This window comes from Notolabrus celidotus, chromosome 10 (assembly GCF_009762535.1).
Source record: "Notolabrus celidotus isolate fNotCel1 chromosome 10, fNotCel1.pri, whole genome shotgun sequence".
Lineage (NCBI taxonomy): Eukaryota > Metazoa > Chordata > Actinopteri > Labriformes > Labridae > Notolabrus > Notolabrus celidotus.
In genome coordinates, this window is record NC_048281.1 from 5,626,740 (window position 1) to 5,650,334 (window position 23,595).

General features: G+C 41.6%; 1 protein-coding gene across 1 annotated transcript in view; it reads left to right on the plus strand.

Moving 5' to 3' along the window:
• Positions 1 to 23,595, plus strand: part of lrp1bb (low density lipoprotein receptor-related protein 1Bb) — a 426,184-nt gene that overhangs the window by 15,596 nt on the left and 386,993 nt on the right. Inside the window, exons 2-3 of the mRNA XM_034694098.1 lie at positions 4,219 to 4,347; positions 8,469 to 8,994. Coding sequence (XP_034549989.1) covers positions 8,721 to 8,994 — 274 coding nt within the window. The 5' untranslated portion in view covers positions 4,219 to 4,347; positions 8,469 to 8,720. The remainder of the gene's footprint in view (positions 1 to 4,218; positions 4,348 to 8,468; positions 8,995 to 23,595) is intronic.

Consider the following 23,595-nt stretch of genomic DNA (forward strand, 5'->3'; position numbering starts at 1 on the left):
TTATGGAATTATTGCCCAACCCTAGCTGAAGCCACTATTATGTATTTTTGTATCACAATTAAACCTGCAACATGGGGATATATATTAAAAAAGATTGAATCTGCCCTTATACTCATTGTTTTTTCTCTGATTTTACCTCCCATCATTCTCCGTCTATTGAGGCTTTTCTGTTTTTGGTCCACTTAAGTCTGATAAGGCTGCTAACTCATGACATCATCTAGTTTTGATAGAAAATTACAGAATTGATCTGGAGCTCAGCAGGCAATTATCAGTGCAGAAGCACGGTGCATATAAATGAGCCTAGGCAAAGAGAGGAAAAAAAGAGTCCAAATCTGCTCCTGCTGCACATTGCTAATATTCTACATTGCGAGGCTGTTTTGATGTCAGTACCTGGGAGCTCTGTGGGAGAAAATTTCCAGATCACTGTTGTATTTGATTTCTCCCACTGATCAGAGCAAGCAATTTCTGACCCTTCACACAAAAACCTGCAGTATAATGGATTATTTCCTCTCCTCTCTTCCTCCCCTGCTGTTCTTTCGCTCTCTTTCTTTCCTGGCTCTCTTTCTCTCTCCCTTTCAGAGCAGAACAAACACACAGTCTTTACAGGTAGGACGGACACAAATCCAATGTTGAAGCAGACATAACCTGCAACATTATTGGCATGCTGTTTCCCGCTAACAAGGAGACGACAACAATGCCTCCATTCAGTAACCTTGCTGGGAAGTTGGTAGCCGCGGCTTGTTGATAGGCAACTCTCTCCCTCTTCCCCTTAACCGCCTGTCGACTTGGAAAAGGCAATTAATATTCCTTTGCTGAGTAGAGGCTTTAGTTTTAGGCTGATCACGTGGACGATACTGGCTGCCACCTCCCCACTCTTACAAGTCAGATAATTACCTATTTAGATGTTGCTTGGGAGTTGTGTGTGTGTGTGTGTGTGTGTGTGAGTATATCTGTGTGGTACAGCGCGTGTGTTGGCCTGATGCCACAGCTTGTGAAAAGAAGCACCATGAAGTGGATCTGTCACGAAGAGTTAGAGACACAGGCTGGCTGCCCACTAGAAAAAAAAAATAGAATAAAGAAATGGAACAAGACACTAAACCGGACTATCAAAGCCGCAAAAACAGACAGCCTATATTCACACTCTGCAAGCAGATTCACTCTCTGGCATTGTGCTTTTTTATGTTCTCGTTGCTGTTTTAGAGATTCTACACACAGCAGCCCATAAATTTCATTAGTGTCTCAGTTAATTATGCTGGATCTAATGGAAAGCTGGCATTTTTCGACGGTTAATGGGCTCCACGTGGAGGCTGCTGAGGTGAAGGTGCCTTCTGAAAGGTCAGCTGACGCGCCACTGCTGCTAACCCCCTTCAGCTCTACCTACCCACACCTCTTAAATCTCCATCAGGGATGGGGAGTGTGGCCATTCATTAGCTTGGTATCCAGCGGCTGTCTCTTTCATCTCATCCCTGAAGAGCTGACCACCAATCAACAACCGGCCTGTCTTTTCCGATGCTTCTCCTCCTTCCTCGACACTTTCACTGGACTCCAAAAAAGGTGCAAACTTGCTGAGAAACTGCTGTTGAACCTCTCAAGCTCACAAACACATACACTCTCCAATCTCCCTGTGTCTCCCCTGCTGCCTCCATATCTCCCTCCTCCACGTTAAAACCATCACGATTCCTTCGATGTCTCCCGGCTCTTCTCCTCTCTCAGTTTTTTTCTTTCCTTCCCCTTCTGCCAATCAGTGGGGCATTTCTCACACAGCTACTTGTGGCAGGGAAAAGAGTGACAGCGAGAAGGAGTGTGTGCATGCGTGCCGACATGTGCGAGCACGCGCTTATGGACAACAAAGCCCCGCACTAAGCTGAGGGAGGCTCCAAGGTCCCCCCATGAGGCAGAGCTGAGATTGAGTTCATTATTCAGTAGGAGTGAGTTCCAGCTGTGAGACGAGAGCGATGGCGAGCTGCTCTGTCTGCGTTGTGACTCCTCCAACCCTGCAGTCCACCAGGATCCTGCACAAAATATTGCAAAGTGGAAAGGCTTTAACTGTTACACACATATGAGCAGACAGCATTTTAGATTTCTTTTTCCTTCCCCTTGCAAAGTAGAGAAGACTGACTTTGTTTCCATGGGGAAGGATTTATTTTGAACTCAGTGAATGTGCTTTTTACTTTCCCTTTCTGGGTTGTTATTTAACAGTAACACTGTCATATAGGGTATGTGCTTCACCCCAGATGTGATTGTGATATACACATATAGCAGCACTTAACCACAAATCTTATGTATCCCTAGATGGCAGTAGTAAGTCAGTGCATCGCCTGCAACAGAAGAGTGTCTTTGAATGTGTGTGAGAAAAGTGTCTGCTTGTTTGTTTTCCCTTGAGGTTGATAGTGTGTTGGTAAAATTTCGAAAAATAAATCTAAACTTAATGGAAAGCATTTTACAATAGTCTTGTTCCATGCTGTTCTCCCACCACGTGCAGGACCAGGGTTTCTCCTTCACTCATGAATAAATACAGATTGTGAAAGGTTTTTTTTTTTTTTTTTTTTTCAGATCTCACACAAAGGCAATTAACTTGCAATTGCTTTGTTGAAATTGCTCCTTAAACTGCTTAGTGCAAACAGAGGAAATGGCATCACAGCTACTGTGTATTTGTGGGAATTAAATGTATGATGTTCATCCCCTCTGAGATGTGCATGACAATGCATTGAGTAACAATCAAGATTTATACAATAGCATGTTTTGTTTTATATCTACACATGCAGTTGATGTCCTCTGTGTCATATATAGCTGAGAAAACATCCATATTTGGTGCCCGGAACAGAAAAGCAGCCCATTGTTTTGGCTATGGTTGACTGATGTGAGTGAAGGCTCTTAAATCACTTTGATGGTTGTATTTTGTCCTGAAACACACACACACACACACAAAACAGCTCTACCCTTGCATTACCCCGGCAGAATGTAGCAAAGGTGCAGTTTACATTCCCCTTTTCAGAAAGTACAAGTCATTTTCAGCATGATGAGAGTGCAGTGATTCATGCAGCAAATAGCCTGTCATCCCACTGCTTGATTAACAGGCACTGAGGCCCTGGGGAACACCCATGGATCCTCATCACTTTATGGCCCTGGCAGAGCAGCGCTCGGCCTCCGCAGCAGGACAGAACCAACCTCGACTCTGTTCCCTCCATGCTTTTCTGTCTAATAACTGTCAAAAGAAACAACTCGGACGTCAGACCAGATCTATCGACTGTTTTTTGCTCAATCCTCGTTTTGTGAAATTGCTTTCGACTTCTTGGGGGGAATCTTGTGGTAACCCAGCTGGGGAGACTGCTGAGGCTATAAGCCGAGGCCAAAAAAAACCCCACAGTGTCTAAGTTATTAGCCTGATAATGAGCCGGCTATTATGACAGGGTCAAGCAGGGTCAATGGCTTCTTCTAATTTTGGAGGAGTGCATCAGCACCCTGAGCATAGTAGCTAAGTGCTGCCCAATGTAGTGCAAGAGCTGGCATGGTTAGCACCAGTGCCGTCACTCATGTCACTCTGTGAGAGGAGCTGCACTGTTACAGTGCTAGAAGACTATCCTCTGAACATCACCTCAAACAGATGTACAACCCTGAGGTTGCATGGGGTGCTCGCTGTTAGACTCTGTAACAGCATGTTGGTGTATACTCCTGACAGCAGACAGGCCCCTATTCAGTCCTGTATGTCAAGACCTGTGCTGCTATGAGTGACACACAAGGCACGAGTGGCTATTAGGCTGCCCTCGACTATGCCATTCAAAAGCACAGCTGCCACTAGCACTTGATTCCCTCTGACACATATGCACTAAAGCCAGGCCTGGACCACAGTGGTCATTACTCCCATTGACAGGTGCACACCTACTTTGTGCATGACAACATTTAAATTTTCCCAAAGGGTATTAAATGTAACTTATGTGAACGTGCAGAGGGGGATGGCTCTGGCTAATTAAGGACAAAGGTGAAAAGCGGAGGCAGATAAGTATGCCACATTTGCAGCTTGCACCACTCGAATGTTGGTACATTTGGATCATTCAGAACACAAGTAGGACACTTTATAATGGTCAAAAAAATGTTGAAACGGCTCAATCAGAATGTAGCCACTGTGCTTGTCATGGGAAAAAAACAACCCGCGCTCAGCAATCAAGGGGGAAAAAATGAAAGCTTCATGAAATTATTCATTTGTTTCCTTTTTTTCAGAAGCAGAAAACATTGCCATCCTGGCAGCAAGCAATAGCAGACTTAGCCTGAAATGTCCTTGAAGACTTGGACTTCCTCGTTCACTGTGACAACTCAATAATAAAACATGACAGATCGTTCCGCATGAAGGTTAGGCATGTTCCCAACTCATCTTAGATACATCTCTTTGTCACCTTAAACTATGTTTCGCTTAATTGATTTATGCGTTGTGACAGGACATGGCTGCTTCTATTCACTAACAGCTTGCTTCATCAGTGGAAATTTTATTTTTTTTCACCCTTTTTTTTTTTTGCACGACCATAATCACTAAGTAGAAACGTTTAAAAGTATGTGTGAGCAGAGGATTTTTTCAATTTCACAATATGTAGCTCTGCTTCTCAATGCCATGGCAGGTCAAGAGATAGTTATTAACAGAGACTGTGCTTAGTGACTTCATTAGCATCTGTCCTCATCTATTAGCATTGGAACTTTTACTCAGTCTCTTGTCATTGCTCGGAGGGCTACACAACATGTAGTAAAATAATGAAGATAACAATCCGTTCTGAGGGTTCACAGGGTGCTTGTTGAGGGATTTTAGCAGTGTGGTAGAATCCTGTAGCCCGGCCGTAGGCAGTCCGCAGCTGTGTGTGGGCAGTCTTCATCTGGCTTCAAACTGCCCTTCACTTACCTTTCACTCTTGAGATACTCGACCAGTCCAGAAGAGAGCAAAAAGATTTCTCTTACATTCTTTGCTATAACTTATCCCTGGTGTATATAGTGATGTTGAAAACCCCACCATCTAACAGACATTACAGGTGGGATGGTATCCAAAAGAAGACAAGAATCAATCATGTATTACATTTTCTGAAAGCAGCATTGCAAGGAACAATACACCGCAAACACAAACTGTACATTTGATATTTCTAATTTTTTGTCAATTTTTTAAATGTCTTTTAAAGCAATTGGCACATCAAGTGATGCCGTACAGTAAAGTTTCAGTAGCAGGACCACATCTCAACCTGCACTGTCAGAACTTCAAACCTTTCTCCCTCCTCCCCTTTTGTTCTCACATCCTGCACCCTTACCTCCCACTCCTTTTCTTTCCATGTCTTTCTTTCCTCCCACTCGTACAACCCTGAAAGAGGGGTTCATCGTACCCAGGAGCTGCGGCGGATCCCCTAATAAGCTTCCCCAAACCAACAACAGCAAGAAGTTCAAGGTCAATTCAGAATTATGGTTCCAGTTAACTAGATTTATTACCCGGCTCTCTGACTGATCTACCGGCTGTGTATGGTGCTTGATTCTGCATGACAACAGTTATTAACTTTCAGTCATATGAGCAACGTCAGAGACAAATTGATCACACATCATGTCAAATCAATCCACTAAAATTTTTTCCAGTACATATATTTCAAGCATAAACACAATTTAAAACATTTAGAGGGACTTTATTTGTAAAACAGAACATCAAACTGCTGTGAGTTTGTCATGCTCCCGTCGGCCCTGCCTTGTTTCTATGTTACCAAAACGCATGACACAGGACTCATCACTGAATGTCTTCAGAGACATGGTGGCTGGAAATATTATATCTCAATCTAAAGGTTGGTGGTTTGATCCCAGCTCCTGCAGTCACATGTGGAAGTGTCCTTGGTTATAGTGACCTCAATATCATTCAAAATAACCAAAACAAATGTGTGTAAAATGTTGATATTTCTTATGTTATATACAGCTAAAACAGCCTGGGGTCAAACTGACTCCAAGGAACCACGATGCTTAATTTTTTTTTACAGGAAATTGGAACATATCAACATTTAAAATTTTCCGAGTTGTCCCAATAAAATTAGGAAAAGTCATGAAATATGAAGCCAAAAAAATGATGTTGGTCATTAATTTAGAGAAGTTAAACATTGAATGAGGTCCAATTGACCCCAAGGATAATAGGAGGATTAAATCAACCGCAACAAGCAAATAAGAATCCATCGCCATGGATCGCTAACTGCCGTGGATTCACTTTGCGTATACATAAATGATTATGGATCAATAAAATAATCAATCAATCATTTTTGCCAATGTGTTTGTATTTTAAGTTAGTAGCCGGGTAATAAGCAGGATAGTGTATGATTCAGGACCCCTTCGCTTCATGTCCGGTTCCTGCACCGTGTCAAGATTCTATTTCCCATAACTACCAGCTAATCATACATTATTGTTAAATTGCATCCTGTTGATGGTGTGGTACATCTTAGTGAAAATGTGGAAGCTGCTCTGAGGCCGATCAGATAAGATTTGTTTAGGTATCACAGGCAAGGATATTGCTACAGTAAAAAATGTTTTCCAACTTTTCTTCTTCATCCTGAGTATTATTTTTGACATTGGAAACAGCAATTGACGAAACAATCTCAGTTCAAGGCCTGGCTGTTGGAGAGCTCCTCTCTGAGTGAATTCCATCTAAGGATAAAGATGCTGTGATAGGACCAAGACCCTAAGGACACCTGCTTTCTGAGGTCATGAATGAGGGTTGAAATGCATTGTATCTACCTGCAGTGTAAGACTGCATCCAATTATTTGATGTTTACTTTTCCTATCTTCATTCAAAGCTCTCACTTTTTTTTTGTCCCAACACTTCTGTGAAATGCTTTGGCACACTCCTCCTCTGAAGTTCCCCCCACACTCACAGTCTGAGATGTAGCATCCATATTGAACAGAACAAGACCAAACAGAAAAGTTCTGCTGCTGCTGCCTCTAATGCTGGCAACTTTACCAGCACACTGACACTGACAGTTGTATATTCGCTAAAGGAATGATGATAATATCACATTACGTAGGAACTGAGCGAGAAATAGATTGTGATGCTGCTTTCAAGGCCGTGAAATTTGAAAGACACTTGAATGTGTAATGTAGGTAACGCTGAGACCTGTAAGGAATTACTCTCTTGGGTTGATGGAGACAAATTTGAATGCAGGTTAAATAAAGCATAGCAGAGCACATGACTATTGTTGGCTCTTATACAATGAACCTTTTTAAGAAATGAGGTCAAGCTAGAAAAGCACATATCGAGTTGTATGCATTGAAATAGCGCTAAATGGGCTTTTCCTGCAATACGTTCTTTCTAAGGCTGCTTTATGATACGCCAACAAATTACATGTCATAATTGCAAACATCCTATCCTAGCATCCAAGAACACTCTTTTAATAATGCTACTTCAGGCTCAGTCTGAAATATAACAACCAGCATGCGTAAACAGAAACAGGAGTTGCGAGTCGTGATGTCAAAGCGCTTACTAACCTTTGCATCAAGTCTGAGTCTCACAGAAACAACATCCAATCCAATAACCTCAAAGTAAATTTGACCTTTTTAAATATTCGATTATCTAATATTTTGGGCTGTCAGAGACTCTTAATTTAACTGTGGGATAATTTTAGAGTTTGCGGATGTATCGAGACATCACAAGCCTCTTTCAGCTGGGGTTGGTGCGGGTCAACTTTTCCTCCTTGCATCTGCAGTTCTCCTGTAGCTGCATGAGTCTGCTGAGAGCAAAGAAACAATTCACACGTGTAGCCAAGGCTGTACTTGTATGCAATTACTTCAATATCAGAATACACTCCTAATGCATACAGCATGTAGGATATTAAACACTGAGTAAATTGCAGTAATTCCAAAATGAGAACAGGAAGAGATTTTGAGAATGAATGAAGCAGGCTACAATGTCTGACCACATGATGGGGTTTCATTACCATCTTTAAGATCAGTGCTTTCAAGTTAATCATTCCCAATTATTTTGTCAAAAATAATCACATTTACAGAAGCAGCGTCATGAGCCAATGACATTCGGCGCAGCAGCACACCAATTATACTTTAGAAGGTGTTGGCTTCACTTGATTTCCTACAGTCACCTCTGTTACTGAGTTTTACAGCAACATAAAGGGACTTAGAGACCATTTAGCTCCCCTATGAACTGCAGGTTCTTTCAACCAAAGCACTTTTGAGATACAACAAAAAAAAACAATAGAAGCAAACTGGATCAGATAAGATTAAGGATCTGTGTAGAATGTAGGAATATCCTGCTGTTTGGATCATGCAAAACAGGCACTGCTTTAAATAATGACCCACAGTTAATTTTCATTACAACATCATCTTTTGCTTTTTTTCTTATAGATTTCAGAGTAAGAAGCTAGTTCTGTATTGGAGCTTTAATACTGAACTTCTCAGGTTGGAGACTATTGTAGGAGCAAAGATAACTCATTATCCATTCTTTGACTTTTTCTTCCTTCCAGAGGACCCCCCTCCAAACACCCCCAGACCTCAGGCTGACATCCTCTCCTCTGACTATCCTGCTAACCCGTGTGATTAATTTGAGGCGAGCTGCGCCACCTTGACGGCATTAAATCATTGAGAAAAGACAGGAAACGTACTCATTCTTTATCCTCGCACACTCCCACCCCGCCTTCCCTCCATCCCTCTGCCTCGGCTCTCATCTCTCCTGCCGTCTATGATGCGTCTGCTCTTCGTGTAGAGCGGCGGTGTGCATGTGTCGCGGAGCGGGGGGAGCGCTGCACTGTTCTGCGCACTGGTTCCGCTGGACATCACCGAATAACGGCGCTCGTCAAACGGGTGGTGGTGGAGGGGGAGAGTGGACCCGGACCAGGACCAGGACCACGACCAGGACCAGGAGAAGCACTGTGGCTCTTTGTAGCCCGCTCTCCGAAATCATGTCCGAGTTTTTTCTACTCGCCTTTCTAGCCCTTTTCTCGGGATTATTTCCGTGCGCCGAGCCCTCCACAGTGTCGGACGAGGAGAAAGGTAAGAAAGAACCGGGCCGTCGGGGATGCAGTGAGATCAAACTTGGCACCGTGGGCCGTGTAGTGCAGTCTGGTGCTGTCACAGTCGCCAAATGTTGCTATATTACCATTTTTGTTCCACCTAAATGGCACAAATCATGACTGATGAAGAGTTGATCACCTAAAAATGCTCGTCATTCTTTTTGTTCAGTGCGGGATGCCACAAAGCAAGTCTGCATCTTTTCTGTTACCATTCAGGATGTTGTATTACAGGCTTTATGCATCACAGCTGTTAAAACACTATTAACGACACAATGAACTTGCCCCTGCACATTTAGCACAGCTTTTGCCATTGTGCATTTTCAGGAACATTCTTGAGGCTGTTGAGAGCAGGAGCAGGTTGAAGAGTGTGTGACTGCAGGCGCGTATAGCAGCGCTATCCTACAGTGCAGCAGGTGAAAATATCCCTGTGCCAAAGTGTATTTTGTCTCCCCGGGCTGTAGCCTGTGGGTTATTCTCTGACAGAGGATCATCACAAGAGCAGATGGAGACCCAATTGATGAGACTAGTTGTGCGCGGTTAACTCTACAGTAACATCATTGTGCTGTACAGTAATGCTGAGGAACTCAATTTTGAGCAGCATTTATTGACTGTTGCACGTCTGGAATTGATTTCATGGTGTCAAATAAAACAGCAGAAGAAAAGCTGAGAAATTTCAAAACCAACAGTCTCCCAATAAGGTCCTTTGGGAAGATGTCTTAACTCAGGGTGAAACCAACTATCTCAATTTGCCTGTTAGTTATTTTTAAATTCCTGAGCAGAGTGTAGATATGCCAATATTGCCAATACAAACAGATTCATTGAAGGCAAGTAATTGAAAGAAAGTCTAATAGCTGATGGTCAATTGAGGAAAAACCAATACGCTTCTGATTTCATTGGAAATGTTGCTTATAAAGTGAACCTTTAGCATATACTTCAACTATAGTTTATCCTTATACATTTTCAAGGTTACAATTTGAATACAAGAAGGCTGATATTGTGTCCCTGCGCAAAATGATTGCAGTGAAATACGTTTTTTTTTTCCAAAGAAAAAGTTCAAGAAATGCTGTTGGTCCTGGCCTAGAGGTTCCCGTCCCCTCACTCCTGGTCCCCAGTATAGTAATGAGTGTCAAACTGTATTTGCTTGTTGTGAGAATGCCTCAAATGTCACCTCCAACACAGCATGAAAAGCAGGGACTTAGAGTCTGCTCAAGCAATCACAGTTGTCAAGAAAAGCACTGTTCAGCTTGCTGTGTGCATGAAATGAAAAGATAAACTTGTCTCTTGAAATCCTTGAGGATGCCCCTGAAATTTTAAGGTGATTGCTGTTTGTGGCGTTGCAGCTAGGATGTACAAGTGCAGCTTGAATCAAAGTGACGAATTTTGTGCTATCGGACTGTCTCATCTGAGTTGGTGTAACGCTATTTTAATTGACTTTATCTCCGTTTAAAGTCGAACAAACTCAATTCTGCTGTTCTAAGTCGATTCCTGCACACACACCTTTCACTTCTGCATTGATTTATGCTGTGTAGATTTTTTTTGTTACAGCTTCTTTGACACACACACACACACACACACACAGACACACAGACACAGACACACATAGATCAAAATGTATAGTCTGGACCTTTGTATTTGTCTGTAAGGCGACGTGCTGCTGCTCTGCACTTGCACTATGATTACATGAAAGCTCTCGTGTCTAAATAGACTGCAGTGATAATGTTTCTTAAACCTTCCCACACCAAAGCCAGTTGTTAGGATAATTAGTCTGAAACTAATTTGCTTTGTGGTAGCAGTGTTGTTACGTTGAACGCAAGTTATAAACCCTCAGTTTTCTCTGCATGAATCTGAAGCGTTTCCAGAGCTTATTCATAGAATGTCATTATCTCTCAGAAGAGCCTCCTGTGTGTTTCTCTCCTTATCATTCGTGTCCATCTAACATTGAGCAGGCTGACCTGTCCGTGCTGGCCTGGCAGCACACTGCTGATCTGTCAAAACCACAGGCTTGAGAAGTTTAGACACACCACAGTGCCGCCTGTGTATTATCATTTTCTGTATTTTAAAATCAAAATACCCTTGATCTTTGTCAGTGACCCCGGCACCAGATAAGCATCGTCCAGTACAAACAGCTCAAGGTTGTCTGAAATGTATACCCCATTTAAGAGATGATGGTATAGAAGTAGACGCAGATAGGTCCGTGCACTAATGCAGGGAAGGCTGCATTTAGGAGCTAATTAAGTGAGATAGTAAGATCATATCATAGACGTGCATGTGAGATCCTCCCTTTCTCAGTGTGTGTAAAGCCTGGAGAAAAACTAGATGGAGAAGTCATTCAGTGTCTATAAGTAGAATGTTGACCGGTAGAGATTAGTATAATGAAGGAGCCTACATGTCCTCTTAATTTAAAACCCTGTAGAATTGGCTTCTGTCCTGATTCAATAAGAGTCACCACCTGTTCTGGATACTCACTCCAAATTTGGTGTTGCATGAAAAAAACTGAATGTGATCAAGAAGCAGTACTGTCGATGTCTAACAGAACGATTTCAGTGAAACTACATATGTTTGGATCAAAAAAGAGGAACCTATTTTCTGTTCATAGTTAAGAATATACATTAAGAGAAATGAGCTACTCTGTAAACGGCTGTAAACGTGTTTATTATTGCTGCAAAGATCGTCTTATTTGAATGGATGTGTACGTGGTTTCTGGTGTTTGATGAACTGTAGTTTTTTAGTACTTCTGCATGGGCTTCATACTTTAAGTCCGGAGGTTACCGCTTTATCAGCATACTGTTATTCTGAGCTACTGGGGACCATTCAACCCCATATTTGATCAAATTAATGAATAGACCTTTAAACACACTTATAGCTGTGTCTGCTAACTGCTTGTTTATTGTCGTTAAAATACCTCTGTGTCATCAGGTTGATCCCTGCTCAGGTTTGTCAGTGCTAACCTCATGTTGCACTGGTGGGATCCATTGTGTTGTGAAACTTGACTCATAATAGGGAATAAAGGTCAGGATATTTTAGTCCATGCTGCTTCAATTTTGTCCAAACTTTTTTCAAAATCTGTCTCTTGAAGGTCCTCTAGCTTTATAGAAATCCAACACTACATATCTGAAGTACCTTTTATATTGTGAGATAGTTGCTGACAAAAAAAGCCTTGGAGAGGAGATAATGAACTCTAGGCTGCAGGATTTATTTTCTTTCTTCTGGTGGGTCAAGTGTTTTTTTTTCTTCAAATTACTTGGATAAATGAAGATGTTTTTGAAATATATAAAAAGCATGCATCAAATAATATAACTAATGGTTTCTTGTAGCTTTGTAAATGTGTTACAGGTAAATGTCTTACACAATTTGAATGCAAATTCTACATCTTCTAAAATAATGATGCAACAGAAAGAAATGATGAACTCCTTGGGCACTAAACATACGTTAATGTTTTTATTTTCAATGTTTTTCTCAAATGGATCATGACAGTAACAGATATTCAATCATAAATGTGCGGACTGAAACATGTCCCGCTTCCTTTGAGCCACAATGCAAATATAATCAAAGGCAGACTGTTGGAGTTACAGAGTGAGGCACTAAGCTACATTCAGGGACACAGGCATTAATAATCTCTGACGTCTGCTAAATGACTATCTGTAACTCTGCTGCCTTAGTGCTGCTGAGTTGAATAAATGTTCACTCTACTTAATGTCACCATTGGTCACTAGATTGCAGTCTGACGTGATAAATTGCAGCCCAATGCAGATAATGTAAATCACTTGCCTTTAGCAGTATTAATACAAAACGTCTTACTGTCCTCGTGTTCCTGAAGCCTTTCTGAGACGTTCAGTTGGTGTCAGAAGGAGATCAGATTGTCATTTTCAAAAGAGAACTGCTGGATTGGAACAGTTGACCTACCACGGTTGGATTGAGTTCTGTTTTCATAGCTGCTTTAAGTCTTTTTCTGTGAGGGCATTAAACCCTGGAGTGAGCCCTCCAGCTGTGAGGCCTCCTTTGTAGCTTGATTTTCCCTCAACATCCTGTTCGGACACGGCAGCAAAAGTGTCCACCTCAGCAATAGGTGATTCTCAAGACGGAAGGAGGCCCACATTCACCCGGCTACGCTGTTCTCACCCAGTGATTGGAGAAACCACATGCAGGTTCCAGTTAGAGCTGGTTTGGAAAGAGTAAATACCGCGAAGGCCGGGCTTGGTTTGAAGAAGAGGGTGGTCTGAACAGGAGGTGATGCATGAGTCTGCACAGAGTTTTTCTGGGTGCAGGAAGAAGTCAGTGTAGGAAAAAAGGAGTGCACTGGGCGCAGGCTGGTGTTATTATTGGAACTCATTCACGTCCCATGTTCTCTACTTCAGGTGCTTTTTATTGACGAGTGCCTCCCTGGTTTGTCTTGGCTTGAAAACCAGACGATTCGTCAGACCTGCCTGTCAGCTTGTAGCATGTTGAGAAGGTCAGCCTCAGTTTGTACATGAGAAGATTAAGCACTTGGAGCAAACCTCAGTGTTTTCTTTTCCCCAAACATCATGCCAGTTATTACAGGTTTTCCGAGGGGTCTGCCTTTAGAGGAGTGCTTACACAGCATTTCTGCAGGATTGCATTCAGTCTTTTATGAGCTGTGAAAAGACATTAAAACAGCTGACACATCTATCCCATGATGTCAGCTAAGTGTGGCTGTCATTGAGCTCTTACATCTCTCTCAGGGCAGAGGTGAAGTAGAGCCTCCAGCTACAGGAGGCAGCAGTGAAGCAGACAACCACACTTCTCATTAAAGTGTTGAGTGAGACGGTGGGACGAGACTTCTGTTCTACAAAGTTATTGAATAAACCATTGGATTTTGAGAGTGTCACCTTTGATATCACCTCTTGCAGTCTTAATTTGTTACAATTGAATCAGTAATGGATTGGCTCAGGTTGTGAAAGCCATTGGCTGTAAATTGACTTGCAGCATTGATTACCAGTGGTTGGAGCAGCCACATTTTTGAACCACATGATCTAATTGTGTTGATGATCTGTGCAGACTTAATTATCTGAGAGGCAGGGGGTTTCATTATTTTTTTGTATGAAATGTTACGTAATTTAAATATAAATAATAAATCAACAAGTCTTTCTTCAGAGAAACCCAATCCTTCAAAAGTTAGACTCAGGCGTACACTGTTTGGGCTCTGGTGTGTGTGGAAACTGCTGCTTGCTTGAAAAAAGAAAAGTAGATAAAATATTAATGGAGGAAAGCCCAACTGTTTTACAGCCAAATATGCTAATAAAAATTAAGCTCATAAGAGCAGTTATGAGATAAACCTCTCCTCACTGAAGGGTGAGGTGTATATAAATATAACAAATGTTTGATACAAATTCGATACATTTAAACCTGTAACCTAATTGCTAACCAACATTAAAAAGAAGAAGAGGAAAGCATTGAACAGCCAATCATGTTGCAGGGTCAGAGATAGGCAGTCTTAAGGCTGATTTATACTTCTGCGTTGAATTAACGGCGTAGCCTACGCCGGGGTCTGCGTAGCTCCCGTACCTATGCCGAGGCCTACGCACATAGCTGACGTGCACCTCCTCCAAAATGTAACTCCCTGTAGAGCCGACGCAGACCGCAAGCTCTGTGATTGGTCCGCTCGGCGGCTTTGTCTTTCCCGCATTTACAGCACTTCCGGGATCCCGGACATCGGTCGCACATCGGCCGTGTATTTCATCCCCTCCTCTCTATTCTTCATGTAATCATGTCTGTATGATAAACAGCAACATGCATCAGCTGTAGATTAACATAACACGCTCTGAATCTCTGTGGAAAAGTAAACAGAGATCGTAGCGAGACCGGAAGCAGGCGGCCGGCTATCAGAGAGACCGCACTGCCCTCAGGCGTTTCAGCGGAGAATTGTTGCGTGACACAGACACACCGACGCACAAGTATGTGGGGCTCATGTCTGCGTCAGGCCCTGCTGCGTAGGGGAGACCCAGAAGTATAAATCAGCCTTTAAAGGCTCATTGAATATACTATCAGGATGTGGGTAAAAGAAGAGCACGGAAACAACTTCTGCTCTGCGAACAAGTTCAATGTCCACAGCGACCGTAGCGCAACTGAACAATGAGTAACTATGATGCATTCACTGCACTGTGGGAAACTCTAAAACTCCACCCGTAACCTGTAGACATTAATTAATTGTCTCAAGCTGAGAAAAATAAGAATCTATAAACTAAAACTTCAGTCTCATCTTACACAGAAGACCTGCTTCCCAAGGAACTGTCTAAAATGAGGAATTCAGGAAGCTTATCAGAGAACAAATTCCAGATACAAGCTAACAAACTGTCATCAACTTTCACTCAGTCCAAAAATCTGCCTTTAAATTTAAATGATTTCATATTTATCCTAATAATTATCAATATGAACTGATTTGAAAAAATTGATTGTGATAACATCTTTTTCAATATCGCCCAGCTCTAAATGTAAGGCTGATTAAATCTGCCTTGTGCAAGGCAAAACTTATGAGCAACGCTGTCCGATGAAACACCGTTTCTACATATGGAACAATGCCACACATTCATGTATGTTCCTCGGTACAGCTCAGACTGCCGGAATATTTAAGGTCAGAGTAAAGGAAAACAGAGAGAGAAAAACTGAAGCCCCGAGTTGATCACACATCCTTTTGGAAATGCCTCGAAGGGGGGGAATGTGTCTCAGTCTGGGATAAAAATTCTGTCTGTCAGTTTAAAGGGTGAACCGCCGTCTGGATTGGAGGCAGCACCCTGAGGAGATGCCCCCCTGCATAACGCTGTGCACTCAGCATGTGCCGCCGTTCAGTACAGCAGCAGTGTATCCAAGAAGACCGTACTGTTGCTCTCACACTTCTTTAGTTCTGTCTAGACCGGCTGAGAGGAAGTGCGACTGTAGCCTAAACTCCAATTTTTAAGCTTTTGAACAAAAAAGCTAACATGCACTGCGGTACGCCTCAAAGGTTCACCTAAATACTGAGGAAGCAGGGACTTTTCCTGCAGAGGTTGTGTTGCCATGGGAATAGGTGGTGCAGAGGTGTTCAAATATATATAGAAAAGAGCTGGAGCATTAACTTCCTACTTTACAGTTAGACTTGCACTTAACTGGCTTGTCTTTTTATCACTTGAGTCTGTTGTCTATCCTTGCAAAAAGAAAGGACAGAGCTGCTTTGATTGATGAGCTGACTGCTTGGCATGTAATTGGCTGACCTAAATCTTTCCAGTACAGTTTTTTTTTGTCTCTTGCTGCACTTTATTAAAGAGTCCAGACAGACGAAATGGCACAGAAAACATTGTATTAGTGTTATGAGCTGTCCAAGGTAATACAATAAAACAGAGTGTTCATTTAAAACAGCTCTCCTTATCTGTGAGGTAGCAATCTTTGGTGGGAGCAATTCATCCTGCAGGAATAGTTAGCTCATTGTTGTTGGAAGAAGCTGTTATATTTCTTGGCACGCACACCTCCAAATATTAAACTGGCAAGATAGAGATCCCCTGGTTAATGTATGAGCTTGTGTGCACTGAGCCTATATGGCCCAGCCCCAACAACAAGCATATTGCTGATTAATACTTAAAGATTTGATTCATCACTTTGTGCAGGCAGAGAATATATCCTGATAGTGTCTGTACCAGACACGGCAGAATTTAATTTAGGTGAATAGGCTGGAAGATGGATGCTCTGCTGCGTTGCAACACCGCCTTTAGATATAATGTGATCATCTCAGTAAATTTTTGCAGGATTATGATTTTGCAAAATATTTACTGGCTTGGTTTTTAAAAACGAGGCTTCACTGGATGAAACACCTTTAAAAAATGACAGGATGGTAGGATAAATTGCGGCCAAAACACAGATGCTACAACAAAACTGGTGACTGCAGGGGGGAGCCTGAACAAACTGCAGGTCAGAGGTGTCGGTGTCGAGCCTCGAGTGGCAATGGTGGTGGCCAGAGGAACCAGGGTGAGGGGTGCTGAAGCCTGGCTGGGGACTCTCTCTCCCAGCTGCCACCTGGCACAGACCGAGGGCTCAGGGCTCCATCATGCAGACTTGGCCCAGAAAAGCAGAACAGGGGAGGGATTCATCCGTCCCCCAACAAGCCTCATTCAGCTGACAAACCTGAGGCCTGTTGGTGATGCTGTGCTGTGTCCTTCCTGAAAGAGAAATTGGCGCACCGAGCAATTAAGAAATATTGAGCCATCGCAGTGTTTCATTTTAGTGTACACCTCTGTGATAATCCATAATTTTCTTTTATGGATTTCGACATAAAATGCTAATGCAGAAACTGTTAACCACAGAACTGAAGCTTTTATTCCTTTTTTGCCCGATTTGTTTTTCGATCATTCTCACAAGCCGTTGCCTCTTAAAGAGCTGCAGTATATTTCAGCCATTAAGCAGAAGATGAAAACAAGGGATGAAATGATCTTTTGCAAAGATACAAGGCAGTGCAGCAGTGAACAGTATTTACAGAAGGCACACAGCACTAACAGTTTCTTGGCTGGAAAGAAACTTTCTCCCACACAAGCTGAATGTATTCAGTGTGTACCGTGCAGGGAAAAAAAACATGCTAATCCACAGAAAGACACATGCACACATACATTAATTATACTTTTTTATAATGAACGTCTGTGCCCAGTCTGTGTTGTGTCTGGTAGAGCTGGCAGATCTCTGTGTGCAGCTGGTTTATTGTCAACAGCTATGAATTTTTTGGCTGCATGAGACTATCTACCAGTGTGGCTCTTTCAATATCAATTTGGAGGAGCAGGTCTAAATGTATATCTAAGCCTGACAGTGCAGTAAAAGAGGTTTTTGGGCCTAAAATATTTGTGAGATTGCCACTAAGGATGAATAATTCAACGCACTTTGATGGAACGGTGCATGAATTGAAAATCAAAGATGAAACCGCACTGCCGGCCCTACTTACACCTGCAGCAAGCACAAAATTCACTCTCAACAGCTGTGATACTGTTAGCCCACAAGGATTGAGTTCAGTCTTGTGGCAGCGCTATCACTGAGTTACTTTGTGATAAAATTAGATTGCCAAATTCATCACCACCAGCTGTCATCAATCTGATTCTGTATGATTCCCTAACATGCTTCCGAGCTGCTATTGATCTCTGGTCCCTGCCACGCTCCCCCTCTCACACACCGCTGGATTGGGAGTCCTATTAACTGTGTTGCCATCAATCACAGTTCACCAATGTTTGTTTGTTTGTTGTAGACTTTGCCGCAATTAGAGCGCCGCTCTCGTGCTCATGTTACGTGGTTTCCTCCCGTTCCCTTTCCTCGTGTCGGTTGATTTGAAACGCATGCAGTCCTTCCCCCTTGTGCTTTAGTGATGTGCCTCGCTGCTCTGAGGCAGAGACCAGAGATTAAGCACTTGGGCCTCAAACATGTCGGCTGTCACAGGTATCTCTCTCTGCTCAGTGCCCGATAAGGGCCAGTTGTTCTGAAACAACCCTCGCCAGGAAGAGAAACCCGTAGGAGAGAAAAAAACCCAACTTTTTGGCCTCACTGAGATTTAGTATGCCTCTCATATCTGGTCCACTCATAAAACTGCTCATGTGGTGTCAAACATGCAAGAAATCAAAGATTAGCACCAGTATTAAGTGGTTAGATTTTTAAATCATATTTTTATTCTCCTCACCAGTTAAGTATTTCATATTGATTTCTCTTTCAAATATTGTGCAGGCTACAGAAGATACATTGCTTGTGCAGTCTGAAGTCAACCTTTTAAACAGCAAAACATTTTCTGCAGTAACAGAATGAGTATGTTTTTCTTTCGTTTTAAAGCTCCTGTGAGTAGTTTTTATCTGGTTATGAAAAAAGCTAAAATGAGAATGTATGCCTCTTGATGACTTATAACAGCAAACAAGATCATCAGCCTAACTATAGATAATTTCAATACAGTCATTTTTTAATGTTTGAAACCATTTCCAGGGGGGGAAGTGTCAAAACAAGTGATCAAGTGCTCGCTTTCAAAAGAGCCTTTTCTCCTTGGCCGGAGTCTGAAAGTGGGAAGCATTTGTTTGAAAGAAAACAGGATGAGATTTTTTTGATGAAAAACACTGCTAACACGTATACAAGAAAAATATCTGCAATGTGAAAGACATACCACTTTGTCCACAAGGGGGCGCTAAAATCAACACAAACAATTGTTCCTTTTTGGAGATTTAAAAACTGTAATTTCTCTCCTAGCTGTATATTGAACATGAGTCTAGGTTTCAGTGCCACCAACAACAGCAAGTCTTCTTCTACTCCTCCTACTACTACTACTACTACTACTACTACTATTATTACTACTACTAATAATGTTCCTGTTTGAATACTTCCTTTACATTCAGCAATGTGCAGTTTCTATGCAGCTGTGTTTGTTGCACCATCCTCCCCCTCCACTGGTTACTTGTTGTCTTACATTTTAGAGTCTTTTCATTCAAACCAACACTCCACAAGCTGTATTTACTTTAAAGTATGCCACCCCCAACTCCAACTCAGTCGAGACAGATGGACATCTAACATGGTCTGGATTCTGGATATGAGTCTGGTTCTGCTAAAGGTTTCTGCCTGTTAAAATGAAGTTTGTCCTTGCTGCTCTATCTAGCTAAATACCTCTTCTTACTTTGTGTTGATGTTGGGTCTTTGTTAATAATTTAACATGGAGCACGGTCTAGACCTGCTATGTTTGTAAAAGCGTCTTGAGATAATATTTGTTGTGATTTGGTGCTATATTGATCGCACCAATGACTCAGACAAAGCTTATTTTTTAAATCACAAAAAAAGGTATCAAAAGTGTGTCTTAGACACCATATTTCATATATTTCACACATTACCTTCTAGATCACAATAATGCTTGAGTGTAAGGATTTCATTGCTTGATCATTCATAAAAGCTGGCTGTCTCATGCACTACTTTTCAGTGTCTAATTTAACCAAACCTGCACACCGGTGGATTTTGAATTCCCAAACAAAAGAAGCATTGAAGGTTTTGCAAGATCAGCGCCTTTGTTTTTCTTGCAGAGACGGTGTTGTTTACTCTGCACCAGTCAGACTCACATTTTGAAAAATCGTTGTGAAATAATTTCAGTTCATTGACCCAAGCTAGGTAAAATTTGAATGAAAAGAACTTGAATTATTTTTCATTTTATTTATTTGTGTGTTGTCCTTCTGCTTCAAAGAGACAGTTATGTTGTAAAACCTTTCTGTGTGGAGATAGCATGCTCTCCCTGCGCCTGCGTCGGTTTTCACAGAATACTCTGCAGTTAGGTGAATTGATGAGTCTGATTGCCTGTAGGTAGGAATGAAAGTGTGAAAGGTTTTCTGTCTACAAGATTGACGGCTGACCCGTCCAGATTGTAACCCTAAGGATAAGTGGTGTAGCCAATGGATGTGTAGAAATGTCTGCTAACGTATTTGTGAGCAGCTGTTTATGTTCCAAGTAAGATATATGGTGCTAATTAGGCATATATATGAACTTCAGGTGAGCAACCATTGGTAGAAAATGATCAGGCAGGATTGATTTACCAACTTGAAACATTTTAGCTCCTTGCTGCAGTCATCATGAGGTCATGGGGGACATTTTGAAGCTAATACATAATAGTCTTTTGTGTGCAAGTTGTCTGTTGGGGAGGCGTCTTTTTGAATTTTGTAATGTTCTGGGCCTGTATGCACGTCCAGCCATTAGCGATGAAAATGGGCTGTTTGCACTAATGGTGAAAAAAAATAAAAAATTGATTAGCGGTATGCATGAGCCAGGTTAACACCCCAACAAAGCATTATATTTAAAGGAGGTTGCTACCGGCAGGATTACTGCACCTGTTAGGCTGTTTAAAGGATGGAGGACATCGTGCTTATGTGTTACCATTTAAGACGAAATATGCAAAGACAACAGATATTTAGGGATTATTTCACAGGAATGAATTATAACATAACTCTTAGGTAACCTACCAGAATCACAGTGAAGGGAATCCTTCTCAGACAACTCAGTTAACAAGTCCTCATCCTTCAATGGGGGGCAGGTGGTCCTCCACCTGGACCACGTTGGTGGCGGTACTTGTTGCTCAAAGCCGCTTTCATGTTGCTTATTTTATTTTGTAGGTCTTCTACTGTGCGCTCAGAAACACCACACGCATTTACCCGGCCAAACTTTCCCTTTCTCCTTGTTTGTTATCTTTGATGATTGACTTGCTGATAACAGCTGTTTGTTCATTCTATATTCTTGTAATAAAATGTCCATTTCTTCTTCTGCTGAAACATTGTTTATTCTTGATCTTCTCTCAGTCACAGCGGTACCACTCGCCATGTTTATTGTTGTTAATGCGTAGTAGGCATGCGCAGTTTGAATTGGTTGGATAGTGGTTTTCCAGGAGTTTCCATGGACATATGATGTTTTGCACCAGCCTCGCTTTCATGGCACAATTAGTTAATTGGCCAATTATTTGCAGTCGTGCATGCGGCTGACGTTACTGCCAAATGGGCCGCTCCATAACGGTACGTTAAGACTATTGGTCCCGTTTGTGTAATGGTTGGATATATGGGCCCTGATTGATTGGTGGGATTTGGTGCTTGTTGACATATCCCACAAATTCTGACAGCACTTCATAAGTTGACAGACTTCAAGAAAATGGAGAGGAATAGAGTGATGACTGTGCCTGACAATTACTGCATAATAGCTAGCGTATTCAACGGAGGAAGTAGGTATTACCATGGCGACTGACTAGCCAATGACAGTGTTACATTTATGTCTGCAAACAGAATACATTTAAAAATGCAACAAAAACTCTTTTCATACCGTTGAGTTTTTCTGCGAGTGACCAACTGATGTGAACTTCGAGATTTAATTTTATGCAACTTTATAAGTAGAATCTGATCTGTGTTTAACCAAAGCTCTTTAAGGTTAATTCTGTTGACTGCCTTTATTATCTGACATCACTGTCGTTATATTTACACAGTGTAGAGTCCTTATATTTTTCTAATGTGCTCTGTCTTTTGGTCTGCCTTTCTCTTTCATGTTCTGCTTCTCCTTTCATCCCCATCCAATGAATTAACAGGCTTGAGTGGATAAAAAAATCAGAGGCATGAGTCTAGAAAAGAAAAAACTATGTTTGGTGGAGCCAGCTGAACAGAAGGTAGCACAGACAGCACTAGTAAAGTATTTTAGCGACAGAAGAAAGGGGTGAAAAAGTAACATTCTTTCATCATGCTGGGATGACACTCACTGTATACTGATATACACTCTGTATCACACTTATTCGAAGCAACAGATTGCATGTTGGTTGTTTTGAGGCGTAGATGTTATCACTGTTGGTAATAGTTGTAGCTTCATGTTTGTTGGCTCCCCTCTGAAGTAACGGCTTCAAATAGTGCATACCGATGTACAAAAAGTTATCGCCTAGTCTTTCTGATCAAGGGGAGATTGATGTTTGATGCATGGCTGTCAAATCTCATTGTCTGAGTCATTGAAGCCAAAGAGCGAGGCATAAGCATCCCAACAGAGACTTCTGATGTTCTCTGATTATAAGAGAATCACTTTATCCTCATTAACCTGAAAATGCTAACAGAGAAAAAAGCTAGTAAGTAACAAGAAAGATAGATATCTAGCTTCTCAGCTGGACACCTGAGCCTGATCATCTTTTGAAAAGGTTAATTGATGTCCTCTTCTTTTAGTTTTCATTTGCAGTCATATTAAACAATGTTTCTGGAGTATTATGAACTTCATCTTTAGAAAGTGAAAAGTCTCTCCAAAGAAATAGCTCCATCCAAGACGCTACTTTGGATTTTAAGAAATCTTGATTGTTATATCAATGCATATGGACTCCACGGTACAGCACACAAAGCTATTTTAAGTTGGGTTATAGAGCACAATGCACAGTGTACAAGATTAATAATTAAAGGGTGATGAATAACACCAATAAAGAGCATGCTTCGGCTGCATTTTTGAAAGCTCACAAACACACATTACTGGAACACAGGGCACTGTCTAACACACATAATACAAAAGAAAACTAAAGCTATATCCACTGTGGACAGTTTATTGAATAGAAGTTAATGAGAATTTAATGAATGATTCCATGAAAGAGAAAAATCTGCTTCAAATAGCTAATGAGGGAATTTAACATAGAGTGCAGTATATATGTTTCTGTCTAGGGATGGGCGAGTAGGACGAGGTGCTGCTAGTAGCGGGCTCTGACAGCGTCTGTGTCTCCATCTTTGTCTGTGTTTCTGTGACGCGGCGTGGCGTGTGTTTACATTTTACACCTATGATCAGTCTCTGAAAATATGTGTAGTAGTGTAAGATTCAGAAACGGAGAAAATCATCTGTCACAAATGTTTCTTCGTCTTCTGCTATTTAATGCAATAAGCATTCTTCTTCTTCTGTTACTTAATGCGGTTACAAAACAGCTTTAAGACACTCTATCGCCACCGTCTGGTGGGAATACTGTATTACAACCAGGCACCAGTAAAAACGATGAAAAACTGTACTTTTGAAATGAGAAATTATTCTAAGTAACTCTTCGATTTTTACAAAGTGAACAAATATTTGAAAATCATTGCCCATCCCTATTTATGTCTGTTTTTTTCTAAGTCTCTTAGGT